At 45.6% G+C, this 16,966-nt stretch overlaps 1 protein-coding gene across 2 annotated transcripts; it reads right to left on the bottom strand.

Annotated features, from left to right (window-relative positions):
• Positions 1-23: 23 nt before the first annotated feature.
• LOC121697796 lies at positions 24-5,817 on the bottom strand. Of its 2 annotated transcripts, XM_042079510.1 has the most exons (4): positions 5,105-5,817; positions 4,474-4,551; positions 2,935-4,063; positions 24-2,599 (listed from the first exon to the last, which is right to left on the bottom strand). In XM_042079510.1, exons 2-4 carry the CDS (start codon positions 4,538-4,540, stop codon positions 1,501-1,503), a joined length of 2,295 nt encoding a protein of 764 aa, XP_041935444.1. In that variant the 5' UTR covers positions 4,541-4,551; positions 5,105-5,817; the 3' UTR covers positions 24-1,500. The 2 variants fall into 2 exon arrangements, with proteins under 2 accessions (XP_041935444.1, XP_041935443.1); XM_042079509.1 differs by lacking the exon at positions 5,105-5,817 and having other exon boundaries at positions 4,474-4,748.
• Between the last annotated feature and the right edge of the window lie 11,149 nt (positions 5,818-16,966).

Here is a 16,966-nt window from a genome sequence, read left to right as displayed (position 1 = left end):
ACTACTTTTTATACAGACAACTTACATGGATTTAATTGTGCATTCATATACATAAAGAACTACACAGTGTATTTGGGACAATAACTTCAAATGAACTTAAAACTTTTCAAATCAGTTTATAAAGTTTCAGACTGCTCTCTCATGTTAATTTTCCATGGAATAAAGGCTTGTGATTTTAGGTTGACTCACACTGCCCCCTTCTGGAGATGAGCTGTACACACACTTGCATTGAGAATACATCCACAATGTTGTAGTCAGCTTTTCTCCTGTACTTCCCAATACAAGCTCCAGTGTTCACATGTTACACCACGCAAATTTGTACATGCACACACACACACACACACACACACACACACACACACACACACACACACACACACACACACACACACACACACACAATGCAAGCTTAAGTTTATTGTGATACATTGTGACGCCTAAGGACTAAACACACTGTGTACACAGAAATGCTTTATAGCTGTATTGCCCAATATGTATACTGTTATGTGACTAAATTGTTTCCTTGAACACTTATAGAGCTCTCAAAGTCAGTGTTCTGCACTCCAATGTAAATGCACCATTTCATTTTCCCTGACACCTTTGTATTGCATTACGTATTCATAAGCCAAAGGCCCCTCCACCATAGCCAAGCGCTTTCCCCAGAATCATAAAACATTGCAGCCCTGTGATGACTCTCTTCTGCACAGGTAATGAAAAGCAGTTCAGTTGTATTTCACTTTCTCTCGGGAGAGGACGGCTCTCCTGTGTGATGTCAAAGTGATGAGAGACTTGGAGACTACACAGCGGCAAAAGAATAAATGTTTTCAACACCATCTCACAACTCAGCATTCTGCAAGACAGATTTGTTACTGAGTTGGTGTTGCTAGAGAACACACTGCTGTATCCAGGAAGGAATGGGATCCACTAACATGAGGGGGGGGGGGGGGGGGGGGGGGGTGATATCCAAAGTAACAGCTGAGACTGTCAAAAGGCTGGCCCATGTTTGACCCTCTCTTCCGTAAAGATCCGGGGGAAAAAAACAGTTTAAAGAGAAATAATCTAATGATTTGGCTGCCACATTCATCTGTTCATGAAAAAGGATATGACCAACCACGGTGGACCATCTGGAAGTCTCGGACACGCCATATGCTTACAACAGATTTGGCCCTGATCCAGAATGAATGAAGAAAAGTGCAGAAAGCAATATTATCAGATTATTTTCAATGACATTATCTATCGGTCAGACAAACCCTGTGACTCTCCACTTCACAGGTGTCTGTCCACACAGTCTCTGCCCTCACTTGACATAGACCTATCGTTTCCATCAGCCAAAATGGACCACCTGGAAGCCACGTGATGTACAAATGCATTTTTTTTAGCCACAATCCTAAATGGATTAATAAATTGGATCTTTGTGTTAAAACTAACATTATTTATTGATGACACAAACCATTTCATAGTCCATGTCACAAGTCCACTGTCCGTGCCCTCCCTACGCTCTCAGTCAAAATGGACCACTTGGAAGCCTCGGAGACACTGGAAGGCGCGTGTGTCCAGCCTGCTCATGTCGATCAGGTTGTGCTCCAGCTGGACCCTGACCAGCTGGCTGAGGGGCGCGTCGACACCCCCCGGGCACAGTGCATCCCGCGGCACCGACTGGATCTTGTTGTGGGTGGCCGACACAAAGTGGAGTGACGTCGGGAGCTGCCTGGGCACATGCCGCAGAGAATTATGGGAAAGGTCGAGCTGGTGAAGCACGGGCAGGGTTCGGAAGGCGCCCAGCGCCACCCTGGCGATCCTGTTCCGGGCCAGGCCCAGGTGCTCCAGATTGGGCAGCCGTTTGAAGGCGGCTTTGCCCACCGAAGCGATGGCATTGCCCTCCAGGTTGAGGGTTTTGAGCGATGGGGGAAGGTGCCGAGGGACCTGCCTCAGGAGGTTGCCCTCTAGGTTGAGGCTCTCCAGCCGATGGGCATTGACCAGGGCGTCCTTGCCAAGGCCCTTGTTGCCCAGCCGGTTGGCGCTGAGGTCCAGGACCAGCAGCTCTGAGTCGCCCATGAAGACATCGCCGTGAAAACTCTGGATGAGGTTGCCACGGAGATAGACCTCGCGGAGGCTGAGTGGAAGCTGGGAGGGCACGGCCAGGAGCTGGTTGTGGTTGAGGCTCAGCGTCCGGATGCTGCCCAGCGGAGAGAGCACACCGGCGGAGAGGGAGTCCGACCCGCTGCCCAGGCTGTTGTTGTTCAGGCTGAGGATGAGCAGGCCGGGGCAGCGGCCCCACGCTGCCTCCGACATCACGCTGATGTTGTTGCCGTCCAGCCTCAGCTCCTCCAGCGAGGCCGGCAGGTCCGCCGGGATGCTCTGGAGCAAGTTCCTGTCCAGGTAGAGACGCCTCAGGTTCTGAACTCCCTCAAAGGAACCCTCCACGGAACTGTCGGTCAAGCGGTTGTTGCTGAGCACCAGGAACTCCATGGAGAGGTACTCGGACAGGAGATCCAGCTGGATGCTGTCGATACGGTTGTTCATCAAGAGGACGTAGCGAGAGTTGTAGGGGATGCCGAAAGGAACTTTGTCCACTCCTTTATCAGAGCACTGGACAACTCTGAAAATACATTGTAGACACAATTTAAGCACCCAAACATGTACGAGAATTCCAGGGACAATCCAGGCAACTTTCTAACCAACCTTGTTTGCTAATGAACAAACACATCTTTGTTCATTGAACACATAGGATAAGTCAAGTACATGATAGCATGCAGATGCATGACATGCTAGCTACTTAAACATGCTACCTACCTAGTGTTTAAGTAGTCTACTAGGATACAAACAAATTACAAATCTAAATAATGTAATTTAATGGATGCAATACTGCAAATAATGCATTTTAACTACTGTACACGGCTACTTTTACTGAGGTGGAGAGGAAGTCTGTCTTACCTTCCATAACAGGCACAGTCCGAGGGACAGTAGTCATCTTTAAAGAAAGGAAAGTACAGAGTTGTGGGTATTTCCTCTTTCTTGTCCTTTTTCTTTTGCTTGTCTTTCTTGTCCTTCTTCAGAGATCTGGTTATTTTTTTGTCCTTTGTTTTCTTGGCATGTTTTTGAAGTTTGCTTTGGCTAGTCTTAGGGGTCAGTTTATGTTGTCGTTCATTGAGTGTTGCTTTGGTTCTTTGCTGATTAGAAATGGCTTTGTTTAGTAGAGATAAGTGCTGTTTTGAACTTTGGAGGGGTTTAATCACAGTTTGCTGGACTTTTAACTTGGCACGAGTGGTCTGGTTGTTTTTAGGCTTTTGGAAAAATTCACTGCTGTTAGCTTTTTGGCTAAGCTTCTGCTTGCTTTTTCCACTTGATGTCTCTGGCTGAGCTGTGTTTGTGTTGTATCGAGCTCCAGATTCTTGGTTGTGTGTCGTGCTGAGCACAGCCTTACTTGTAGGCCGTATCTCCACTGCTGGTGGAATGGATTCTGCCTCCCTCATGTGGACGGCCTGAGAATGTTCCATTACTTCCTGAAGTGTTGTGAGGTCATCATGTGGGCCGAGTCTGCTAGCCAATAGCGTGGTCTCCTGTAGTTCCACTGAGGGCTGTGGAGGTAGGATAACTGACAGACTTGTCTGGAGAGGATTTTGGTCGACAGCATCCTGAGACAGTGAGGTAGCAGCTGGAGTGGACACGAGAATGGTTTCCTGACTGACAAGTTGACTGACATTCGTGGGAACTGTAAGATGGATTCCCTCAGGGGGATGTGGAATGCTCTCGGAAATTAGACTGACCGCTGCTGTTTTCTCAGACTCTTCTGTGTATGCATGGTCAATTAGCCCTCCTACAATCTCTCTCTGTTCTCCGTTCTGCTCCACTTCTTCTCTCTCATTTTTCTCTCCCTCAAGCCATCCATCATTTCTCCTCTCCTCCTCTCCTTCTTCTCTTCCTCCCACCACTTGCTCTGTCGGCCCGTAAGCATCTTCCTCTCGACTCCCCCCCTTCCCTTCCTCCCTCAGTGGACGCTCTGTCCTGTTTGGCCAGCGGTCAGCCTCATACTCCCAATCCTCCACCGTTGTGACACTCAACCCTGGGAACACATTAACATGCATTATATGATTTACAAATGGACATCATGGACAGTTTCATTAGACAAAGTCCAGTCCTAGAATGAGAATGTCAATGGAGATCTCCACTGAAATAAAGCTTTAAGGCTTAATCCACGTCCAGAAAACTGACTCCATATCCACCCCGACCAGTAGGCACGGCTGAAGTGCCCTTGAGCAAGGCATCCAACCCCTCACTGGCACCGGGCGCCTCTGTTGATGCAGGCAGCTCACTGCGCTGGGATTAGTGTGTACGCTGTGTGTGTTTCACTAATTTACGGATTGGGATAAATGCAGAGACCAAATTTCCCTCAAGGGATCAAAAGAGTATATATACTTACTATACTTATACTTAAATACAAACACAAAATCACACAAACACGTGTACACTTACTGGGCTGCAGAACATAGGAGTGAGTGGTAAACACAGAGTGGAACAGCAGCAGCGTGAGTAACTGCATTTTTCAGGCACCTGCGCAGATGTGGCAACAAAACAGAAAAACTGTCAAGCACATATAACATGAGACGGCTCCTCCAACATCCCACAATGCATCATGCTTTATCTCTGGCAGCACATGGCACTGGTGCAGATCCAGACCAAATCAGGGCCACATCAGAGGCAGACCCGTCCCAGAGTCCTCTACAGCTGACTGTGGTACCTAGCGAAAGATTGACTGTGTCTCGTACCAAGGCACTCATGTGAGGCATCACAGAGCATCTATCAAATCTGTGCCAGCTATCAAACGCCCACTGAAGTTAGAGGACATTTGAGACATATATACAGAGACACAAGATGGATCGCCTGTCAAAAACAAAGAAACTTTGGCAGGAAATGACAACGTTTCACAGAGCACTAGCACTGATACTGTAGCTAGCCAACTTGTTATCCATTCTGAACAATGATCCAAGCTGTCATGACTAAGCAGTTACTTGTTTTCCTGTTCAAAATCAGTAGAATATCATGATCAATTCAACTATATTGTACATATGTGTATGTATATGTAAGACATTAGCAGCAGGCTTACCTTGACTGGGATTTGTGGAGATGAGATCCCTTTGCTGTCTGTTCTCTGGGTGCTACTCTCCTAACCTACAGAGGGCATGTCTGTCCCTATCCCTAAGTGCCTGTCTAATTCAAAGTACCCGCTGAACACACACACACACACACACACACACACACACACACACACATGCATACAGAGCAAAACACACAGAAATGCACCCTCACATTCACACACACACATATACACACTATGCACTGACTAAAAGACGACTCCCATCTTTCCCTGGTAAAAAGAATTTTCACACACACACTCCAGGACAGTACACACTCTCAGATAATGTCTCTGTTAAGAGCCCCTATCTTAAGAGGGAATTTCTCTCACATACACACTAAGGCCGGAGGCATCTGAAAGATCAATACGTCTGAGAGGAAGCGGAGATGAGCATGGACACAGGACTCTGATGGTGATAGAGATTGAGAGTTTGGGGAAGAGCGTGTGTGTGTGTGTGTGTGTGTGTGTGTTTTCTGCTGTTTGCCAGTACTTCAGAGGTCATTAGACTCCTATCGCCATGGTGAGAAAGAGAAGCTTCAGAGGAGGGTCACTGCCCTTTGGGTTTGCAGTGAAGGATGTGACCTTTGACCTTTGACCTTTTTCAGAGGACACAGGGAAGTCCTGGTTCCTGCCATGACACACTTTTCTCTGAGTGGCAATGAAAAAGAAAAACCTCATATTCCAGTGGTATTCCCAAGGGAATGTCCAATATATCATAAAGAGGAAAAAACGCACGCACATCCCGATCTAATCCTGGGTGCTGGACAAAACACTTACGATGAGAGAGAGGGGGAAAAAAAAGTCCGCAACACCAGTATATGCTCCCAAGTTATAGTTTAATTACCGTGACGTTTCGGGCCCACTCAAGCCCTTCATCTCTCTCAATATCCAATATATCACCTGATATACACAGTATATGTTAAGCAGACATGACAATATGCATGCATTTTTCTCTTTATGCATTTTTTATTGCATTTTCATCTTTATATTATATTTAGCATTTGTTTCTAATAGGGGTAACAAAAAATGGCCTGTTTTTACTTCTCAAGAGTGTGTTTTTTTATTGGCACGAGGAGCACCAAAATGGATGTGATACATTTTGCAAAGACTGTAGAAGGGCCACGAAATATGATTTTCATGTCACAGCACAGTGGCTAAGGACAAGTAAGCTCTGCTTTGGGCAACCATGGTAAAATCTGGACATTCAGCCAGAGTAAAACCACAGTGTCTCGAGCTGAGTCGGACACGACCACGGTGCCCGCAGTATAAAAACATATTCTTATTTTTTAAAAAAGGAATAAATAAAATTGTGAAAATAAGAATGCACCCATTGGCAGATGACTCCTGTTTGGCTGGGGTTTGGATTCCTGGAGCGAATTGTAACCGTTCAGGAAGATTTGCGTTTCGGCCGGCACTAAAATCATCTCGTTCGGAATGCTGGTGTTTTCTCAATCCATCATGGCCCGTGGCATAAATCTGGGTCGTCGTTCGTGAGGATTTATTCCCCTGTTCGTCTCAAAAAAGGAAGGGTATTCAGCAGTGGCATTTCTGACTTAAATAGAACCCACATGTCATGGCCCATCTCAACACCACTGTAAATGTAATTATGTGTGTGTGTGTGTGTGTGTGTGTGTGTGTGTGTGTCTTTCTGTGTGTGTGTGTGCGTGTGAGTGTCTGGGGAACAAGAGGAATTTGTGGACTGTGAAGAGAAAGGTATAACATTATGCAGACAGGTCCTGTAATCCTACCCCTCAAGCACACTGATACACAAACCCTTTTTTTTTTTATCTCTGAGCCTACTAGATTCTGCTTAATTAGTAACATAAAAGTAATTTAACAACACTTTCTTTAGGGAGTAATAAGTAATTACTTCTGTAGAAAGTAAAGACTGTTGTGTGACACATGACTAAGTAATAACAAAAATGAATTAAGACCCCAGCACTGCCAAATTTACTACAGCATGACCTACATTCTGCTCAGTCGCAGGCTATCATTCAATTCATTGCAACATAAAACAGCACATCCAACAAAGAGACATGGCATCATCTGTAGTGGGTTGAGCCACAGGGTGATGTGGGACTTTATTAACCCAAGCTACACGTGAGTCCGTCGTAATTTAAGGGCCGTTCATACCTTAAAGATAGCTATAACGTATAACTACAGTATAACAATGACAATATGAGCATCCACGCTGACCAACGATAAAGAAAGTCTCTTTGCATGTTGATGACTGCGATATCTAAAATGTGATTCTGATTGGCTGCCAGCTTTTTATCGTTCTCAAAAACGTTCTGAAAGTGATTCCCGTCATATCGTTCTTCAAGTTGTTATCATTTTAGTTTATGTGTGGACGTTGTCATTCATACTAGCTAAAGCGATACTTTTTTGCGGTTATTGTTATAGTTATCATTCTTGTGGTGAGCGACCCTTAAACCAGACACAGCTATTCAGTATGTACCAGCTCATCAGAGATAGGCCCAGTTATGGCCAGGCACTATAGGCTCCTCTTTCTCCTTTTGCACTTTTGCACTTTTGCACTTTTGACCCGTGTCTGAAAATAGACCTTCAAAAGTCAAGACAAGACATAAAATCGTGATTGTGTAAAAAAAAAAAGTCAGCTACTGGAAAATTCCTCTCTTGAGTTTGGGCACACCGAGTTAAGCCTGTCTTCTGAAAATGCACTTTAGTCCAGCCAGGTGCACCTCATCAATCATGTACAGGCATTAATTAACAGAGGAACAGCCTGGACGACCTTGCAGTACGTATCTGCACAGGTATACGTAACCAAAGGGGTGGAATCTTTTTATAAGGGCCCAGTCATGAATAGAGGCTAGGACAGAAGGCTGAATGACCTTGCATAGAAAAAGAGAGAGAGGGTTGGTTTGGGGCCTGATTAGGGGTAACACACTTGACACTTGTTTTCAAACCTTTACCTAGTATACCCTACAGTACCTCTAAATCCATATAGGTCTTATACATGAAAACATCCGACATAGACGAGCCTATTAAATCCAATGAATGTGTGTGTGTGTGTGTGTGTGTGTGTGTGTGTGTGTGTGTGTGTGTGTATGTGTGTGTGTGTGTGCGTGCGTGTGTGTGTGTGTGTGTGTGTGTGTGTGTGTGTGTGTGTGTGTGTGTGTGTGTGTGTGTATACATTGTTTTTTTTCTTTGTCATCCATCCTTTTTTTCTGTCCTCTATTACCTATGGTTATTTAATATAAGTTTGGATCTTCATAGGTTACACATGAATGCCTCTATGCATTGTTTTGTATGATTGCTTTGGCAATGCAAATGCTTTTTGTTTGTCATGCCAATAAAGCACCTTTGAATATGTATTTGAGAGAGAGGACAGAGGACAGAACAGGTTTGTAAAGCCCTGACTAAGCTAGGAGGCTGCACTCACAGCAGGCTTTGTGCTCCAGGGTTGAGGGTTGAAGTGAGTGGCCCTGTAAGGAACAAACTGTACTGTACGCTGTGAGCGGAGAGACCGTGGCATGGGGCTGGCAGGCAGGTACTGTACAGTGTCCTCAAGCTACTCTCGCTTACTCAATAGCCTATCTGCTGTGACCTAAGAACAACTGCTCCCTGACACACTATGATCATGCTCACTATTATTTCTTTCTCTCACACAGGCACACTGCCCTCTCTATCTATCTATCTATCTATCTATCTATCTATCTATTTATCTATCTATCTATCTATCTATCTATCTGTAGCCCTTTTGTCGAGATTACCGCCACGACAAGGCATAAACCTGAGTTCTATAGTTGCCACCTGAATAATTGACTAATCTACTATTCAAAGTGAGTGGAGATCACAACCCATGTTACAGTATAATTTAAAGCAATTTATTTTTCCTAGCAAGGGTAAATGCAGGTAAGTTTTTCAGAGTTAGAACATAGACTAATGTTAGGCCTCTTTGTAAGGAAATAATCACATTGCTTTAAAGTAATGCTGTTCCGCCAGTGAATAATTAGCAACAACTAAAAATATACAGCACATCTCCCCTATGGGCAATCACTGAAACTAGCAATACTGGCTTTAGTACATACTAGCAAAGCAAAAGATCGTTACAGGAATCCTCCCAAAAAAACACAGGCTCTACTAAGGATCCTATTTACTGTCGTCAAACACAAATAGTTTTCTCTCCCTCCCTAATTTCAATTATACCCTCACAAAGAGCACAGGCACATAATATACAACAAATAAAATTACAACAGCCGGCATGTAAAACAAACAAAAAAGGCAGACATAACCCCCGTTGCAGGCCTGATAAAGTTCACTAGTCCACTCAATGAGTGTTACTCACGAACACAGCGACATTGGTGTGCACCCCATGGCGTCGGTGTAGCGTTCAGCAACTGTAGTTTCCAATCCCTCGTGGCTGAATGGAACTGCTAACCTTCCGGTAGTTAGCAGCGCTATTCAGTGGTGTGGCTCCCACGTTGGCCAACTCAAAGGAACCACGAGTGCTCTGGTGACTCGTGGCGCTATTTGAGCAGCGATGTTTCCCGTCTACACTACTTGTTGTAAACCAATAAACATACACAAAAAGCTAATTTCTGGGTAAGCTGTAGGCTAAGTGATCTACCTAGCAAGCTACTACCTGAACAACATTACTGGCGGTATGTACAGTGGGGAAAAAATAACGTTACCGTCCTTAACTATTAAAAAACAAAGCACCTAGGAGGCTATGCAAAATCAAAATGCTTCTATCTTAAACGACTCACCCCTGGCGTAGCCTATTACTCAATTATCCTGATATTGGTAAACGAATAAGGTGCTCAAGCACACATAGCCATCTTCATCCTCCGTTATTCTCAACGAGGCTAGATAATCTCTCTCCTTCCATTTCTAAGACCCTCCCCTAAAAACCAATGAGAATTTGCCATGACTGATTGATAGATTTGTCCACCAATTAAGCACTATTCCACCTCACTAACAAGTTAGGTTGCTTTCCTACATAATGTAACCGTCAACTATTTTAAATGATGACGATTTAAATGATCCTATGAAAATGTTCATGCAAAACCTGTGGCTTAACTGTTTGATTTAGTTATACATTTGAACATGTCCCCTCTCTGTATTTATCTCCTGTATAATAAAGCAATGTTTTTTGATTACTTTTTATCTGTGCAAATTATTTAATTATCTGTGTGTATTTACCCATTGAACCTAAGAATATAAAATATATGTCTTAGCTTGATATAGCCTTCGAAACCTCAGGGTATACCCGGGCTTCACTCTCCCCCTTCTAAACGTCTGAATGTCCTCATCAGACTTCATTTTATTTTGTAGCTATCTGTAAGGGTAAAGATTCTACTCCCTCGCACCTGGAGAGGTATTATCATAGGTCACACCCTATAACATTGTTTAACAGACTACTAAGGCTATTGCTTCAGCTTTAAGTCTATACATCCCGACCCTGGTGCTACAGGATTGAGGTGAATCGTGAAACTCTGCAGATCGGCTCCGCCATATTCCTGAGTGATGTGGATTCGCAATCCTCTATGGACCACCACCACTGGCTTGTCAGTGGGCTGGCCAGGTAAGTCATAGCTTAAACGAATCACAGGTTTAACCTGCCGTTTGCTGACAAGGCCATCTGACTGTGCATCATCACTATTGTTGGGGCCAGCTGCTGGATGAATCTCACTATCAATTGTGTCCCCCTCCAGGTGTTCTGCTGGGAATAAAGTAGGGTCCATCTGATGGTCCATAGTAGCGATAGGTTCTTGCACTGACTCAGTGCTCCCTTCCAATTCTGGCATTTCTTCCTCATTACCTGACAATGTGTCCGCTGTACTCTCTGCACTCCGCAGCTCCCGCTTCGAGGCCACGTGGTTGTCGTTCCTGGTCCTCTGTGAACTTATGTTCGGTGCGGGGGCTGGAAAATGCAAAGGTCCCTCATCTTCTGACTCAGACGTTTCCTGATCTACATCCATCATGTCTATTTTTTCCCCACCAGACTCTCTTTTCCTTGCTCTCTCCATTCTGGTTCTTGGTCGACGGGGGGAGTGCACCTCCTCAACCACCTCGGGTAACCTAATCAGCTGGCCGACTGGTAGGAGGTGGTTACGGTGGAGTGTCTTCACTCCTCCCACACCGTTCTCTGGTCTCACCCGATACACAGGTAGGTGAGGCAACTGTTCTACTACTGTGTAGGGCAGGGAATTCCATTTGTCCTTCAACTTTTGCTTTCCAGTTCCCCCTAAAGCACGGATCAGCACTCTGTCTCCCACCTCCAGGTGTTGAATACGGATTCGGGAATCGTATGCCCTCTTATTCTTCTGGTGGTTTTTGTTTGCAGCTTCGACTGCCAACTGGTAAGAACGGCGCAATTCCCTCCGCAAGTTCTCCACATACTGATGGTGGGTACAATCCCCTTGATGGTCCCTTGAGATGCCAAAACAGAGGTCCACCGGTAACCGAGCCTCCCTTCCAAACATGAGGTAATAGGGGGAATATCCTGTTGCGTCATGGCGGGTGCAATTGTAGGCATGCACCATCAAGGAAACATGTTGACTCCACCTCTGTTTCTGTGCAGGATCAAGGGTGCCCAACATAGACAGGAGTGTGCGATTAAACCGCTCTGGCTGCGGATCCCCCTGGGGATGGTAGGGTGTAGTTCTTGATTTTCTGATTCCCAACATATTCAGAAGTTCTTTCATCAGCCGGCTCTCGAAATCCCGTCCCTGATCAGAGTGAATGCGAGATGGCAACCCATAATTCACAAAGAACCTCTCCACTAACACCTTTGCTACTGTGGGTGCCCGTTGATCTTTCGTAGTGTATGCCTGAGCATAGCGGGTATAATGATCAGTCACTACCAGCACATTAGCAACACCTCTGGAATCTGGTTCGATGGATAGGAAATCAATACAGACTAAATCCAGTGGACCCCGACTGGTTAGCTGATTAAGGGGGGCGGTTTTGCGAGGTATTGTCTTGTGAGTCACACATCTTCCACAAGTCTGAACATACTGTGAAATGTCCGCGGCCATTTTCGGCCAGTAGAACCTATCCCTAGCAAGAGCAAGTGTCCGCTCTGTACCCAGATGGCCACAGTCATCATGAAGAGCCTCAATGACCATAGGTCGAAATTGTTTGGGAAGCACCAGCTGAAAGCCCTCTTTTCCAGCTGCTGTCTTGGTCTTCCGGTAGAGAAGCTGATTCATCAGTACCAGTTTATTCCCCTCGCGTTGTAACTGTACAATCTCCGGACTCTCACTCTGTCTAGTGACAGTAGGCCATCGGCCGGTTCTCATAGCATGTTTAATGACCCCTATAGCTGCATCTGAGTCTTGAGCATGGCTAAGGTCCTCGTCACTCAGGCGCTCCAATGCATGACTCTCTAATCTCAGTGGATAGGCATATATCTCAGGAATGGCTTGGGGTGGCACGCCTAATTGTTCTGCATAACTAATTGTTCGGTCTGGATATTCAGAAACACTACTTTTCTTGCAGACGGCTTTAACCCCTGCCGGTGGGATCCATCCTTCCCCCTCAGAGACATTTCGCGAAAGGGAATCGGCGTCAATATTCTCCCGCCCTGGTCTGTATTGAATGCCGAACTCATAAGTGGAAAGAGCAGCTAACCATCGATGCCCAGTGGCATTCAATTTGGCCGACGTAAGCACATACGTGAGGGGATTGTTGTCAGTTCTCACGGTAAATCGAGCCCCATATAGATAATCATGGAATTTGTCAACAATGGCCCATTTCAGGGCAAGAAATTCCAGTTGATGGACTGGGTAGTTGCGTTCTGCATTGCTCAATTTGCGACTGGCGAATGCCACTGGACGTAAGCCTTCAGGATATTGTTGATTCAGCACGGCTCCTAATCCCTCAAAACTTGCATCAACATGTAATATATAAGGCTTTGATGGGTCCCCAAAAGCTAGGACAGGAGCATGTGTAAGACGTTGTATAATCTGTTTAAAGGCTGCAGAGCACTCTTTGGTCCATCTTTCTGAGAATGGCTCTGATTTCCGGAAATAGTTGGTCTTCCCCTTACTGGGACTTTTGCCCTTTTGGGCTGGCAGGTAACCCCGTGTGAGGTCAGTCAGAGGACGGACAATGGCAGAATAGTTCTCTATGAAACGCCGATAGTAGCCACAGAATCCCAAAAAGGACTGGAGAGACTTCAGGTCAGTAGGCTGCTTCCACTCGGCGACGGCTCTTAGCTTTTCGGGGTCGGTGGCTATGCCCGCTTCGGACACAATGTGGCCAACATACTTCACCTGAGGTTGGCAGAATTGGCATTTGTCCAAAGAGATTTTCAAACCATAGTCTTCCAGGCGATCCAGAACCTTAAACAGACGCTCTTCATGTTCTTCCAAGGTACGGCTGAAAATTATAATGTCATCAAGGTATACTAGGCACTGCAACAAATTCATGTCTCCAACGGCTTTCTCCATCAATCTTTGAAATGTGGCAGGAGCCCCAGTAATACCTTGTGGCATACGCTCAAATTGGAAAAACCCCAATGGACATATAAAAGCAGTTTTCTCCTGGTCCACACCAGCCATCTTGATTTGGTAGTAGCCACTTCTTAAATCTATCACTGTAAACCACCGGCTCCCACTCAAAGAGTCCAGTGCGTCATCTATTCTTGGCACGGTGTATTGATCTGGAATGGTCCTCGCATTTAAAGTACGGTAGTCAATACACATTCGAATTTTCCCATTCTTCTTTCGAGCCACGACTATAGGGGAGGCATATGGGCTGCGTGATTCTTTTATGATCCCTGCAGCCAGTAGGTCCTGCAGGTGCCGTCGTAGATCATCCAAGTCCCCGGGTGGCAAGCGTCGAGAACGTTCTCTAAATGGGCGTGTGTCATTCATCCGGATGTGATGTTCGACTCCCTTTGCGAGGCCCACGTCCCATTCATCCAACGAGAATACTCCAGTTCGCCGAGACAGTTTCTTGGCCAGTCTGTTTCGCCAGGCCTCTGATATTGGTGAATCCCCAAAGTCAAACAGATTGGGGTCAATCGGGCTGGACGGTTGACGGTTTCTCTGAATCTCAGTGACAATGTCTGCTTTGTAAATCTGTGCAACAACAGCACCCTTTGGTATGGCCTTCACTTTCAAGGACTCGTTCCGTAACAGTACTGGTATGTCCCCACTGGTCAAGTCAACAGGAAGTAGCACACATGGTGACAAAACCACTCCAGCTGGCAGTCGGGCAGGGGCATCTACTACCAAGACCCCAGGGCTGTATGACTTCTTCACTGTAGCTCTGCATATGGCTTGACGTGCCCCCCCAGGCGGAATAGTGAGTGGCCCCGGACCTATCCACTTAACAAGACCCACTTCATCTTCTGCCCAGCCAGGGCGTATAAATCTACCCACTGACTCAGGTGATTCTACTTGCACCCGCAATGTGTGGGCTCCGCTATCATTATCATGCTCGGGGTTGTGGTCAGCTGTGGGTCCCCAATAAAAACCTTTGGCATTGGTTCCTATAATGACAGGTGTTTGGTCGGGTCCACATGGATCTGGGCACACTAACGCCAGTACGATCTTAGATCCGGCCTCTTCACTCTCATCCGGAAATGACACCCCCATTGCAATATATCCTTTATATGGGTACGAAGACTGACTCAGACCCCAAAGCGATAAGCTAGATATAGGGTGTATGGGTAGGTGCGAGAGGTGCTTGCTGTACCAACTCTCAAAAACGAGTGTGACTGTTGAGCCACTGTCCATCAAAGCTGAACAGGGTTGCCCTTCAATAATAATCTTACTGAATGATGGCCTGCCAACTAAACCTTCCGGAAGACTGGATTGCTGCAAAGAATGTGCCTCACTTTTCTTAACAATACAGTTCACCTCCCCTCTTTTGGAGTCTCTGTTTCCACTTTGTAGTTTCTTCAGTGAACGGATCAATTTAGTTTTAACTTTTTCTGAGTTCTCAGGGGCTGAGCAGCGGGTAGCTACATGCCCATCTTCCCCACAACGGTAGCAGAAAAAATCCTCATTATCTACTTGCCCGGATTCGGTTCTCATACGACTGACCTGGTTACGGCTGGCCATATTCATTCCCTCATCTCTGTTCCTCCTGTCTCTCTCACCTAGTGGCCGAGTGGCTCTTTGATTCACGGTCATCACTTGCAGTTGATTCTTCAACTCAGATACTTGCATCTGTAGATCACTCATATCACTTTGAGTGCCTGTTGATTGAGCCTGGCTTAATGCAGGGGCCTCAGATTGTGATGAAGTTTTTTTCTGTTGAGCAGCAAGTACGGACACACAAGCTCTAAGTTCCTTTAACTCTGATTTCAGAGAGTCCATTTCAGTGATGGCAAGCTCGTCATCTGCAGTACGCACTTGCCTCACGGTTGTCTTGGTAGCAGTGGATTTTTGTCGTACTGACTGTTGTTGCTCCTCCTCACGTATCTCATTTAAGAGCTGTAGGAATGAAGGCGGGTTTTCTTTCTTTTCTCGTAGCTGCAGCTGCAACAGCATGAGATCTGAGTGAACTGCCCCCCGTAAAAGCTGTTCTACTCGGACACGGTCTCGTTGGCGTGCTAATATCCCACCCCGGCGGACCACTTTGTTCAGGTGTCGCTCTATTCGTCTCAAAAACTCAGAGAGCCTTTCTCCAGTATTCTGGCGTAATGCTCTAAAAGCAAAGTACAGCTCTTCCCCTGTCTCTGGACAGCCAAATGCTTTCTCCACTGCATCAAGATAGTCATGAGGGGAAGCATCTGGATCATTTGACCTTACTGCCTGAGCGATCTCAAAGGCAGGCCCCTTTAAGCTTTCTATTATTCTCTTACGTTTCTCTTTGGTGGAGCAATCACATTCTTCCACCATAAGTAAGGCATGCTCTAACCAAGTGTCAAAGCTTTCTTCCCCAGCAGGGGTGGGAACAATGCCAGAATAGGCTCGCAAACGTTTAAAGGCATTTCCATCCTGTGGTGGCCGCATTGACTTCTGAAAAAACTCACCCATGGCTCTTATAAGAGACTCAGTGGGACTGGTAGGTGGCACAGGATTATTTTCTATCCCATGTATAGGCCATGGTTCCGCTCCCTCCATTGGGACCACGTCCAGGGGAATGGACCGCGGGTTGACCTTCTCCTTGCACACGCAGTAGGCAACAAAACGTCCTTTGACTGGGTCAAACAGCTTCATCCTCACCTTTACTCGCCCCAGCGCCTTTATAGTTTCAAGAGTTTTCTCAATATCTTCCACTTCAACATTGTCGGGGATATCAGTAACCTCAATAACATGTTCAGGGTCCAACCCCTCACCTTTACACCAGTTACCGAGAATAGACATTTTGAAAGTTAGCTTTTGTATTGTTTGCTAGTTTGACTTGTATGTACTAAAGTTTTAGTTAAATCTTTCAATATAATTAGTGTTCTATTTTTTGCTATATGTTGCTCTCCACTCACTCTTAGAGTTTAGCCTATATTACTAAATTACTTACACTCGCCCAAGGCTTTGAAATAACACACATGCATGAACTATATTAAATTCTGGTTATGTAAGCAAAGTATTTATCCTTCCTGAAAGAATCCCAGCGGTGCCTCCATTTATGTAGCCCTTTTGTCGAGATTACCGCCACGACAAGGCATAAACCTGAGTTCTATAGTTGCCACCTGAATAATTGACTAATCTACTATTCAAAGTGAGTGGAGATCACAACCCATGTTACAGTATAATTTAAAGCAATTTATTTTTCCTAGCAAGGGTAAATGCAGGTAAGTTTTTCAGAGTTAGAACATAGACTAATGTTAGGCCTCTTTGTAAGGAAATAATCACATTGCTTTAAAGTAATGCTGTTCCGCCAGTGAATAATTAGCAACAACTAAAAATA

The sequence above is a fragment of the Alosa sapidissima genome, chromosome 22 (assembly GCF_018492685.1).
Source record: "Alosa sapidissima isolate fAloSap1 chromosome 22, fAloSap1.pri, whole genome shotgun sequence".
Classification (NCBI taxonomy): Eukaryota; Metazoa; Chordata; class Actinopteri; order Clupeiformes; family Clupeidae; genus Alosa; species Alosa sapidissima.
This window is presented reverse-complemented; position numbering and strand designations above follow the sequence as displayed.

Coding starts and splice junctions, on each gene's coding strand:
- LOC121697796 (XM_042079510.1), bottom strand. CDS start 4,540: ATGCAGTTACTCACGCTGCTGCTGTTCCACTCTGTGTTTACCACTCAC. Junction 4,064..4,473: donor CTCCTATGTTCTGCAGCCCA/GTAAGTGTACAC, acceptor ATGTGTTCCCAG/GGTTGAGTGTCACAACGGTG. Junction 2,600..2,934: donor GACTGTGCCTGTTATGGAAG/GTAAGACAGACT, acceptor ATGTATTTTCAG/AGTTGTCCAGTGCTCTGATA.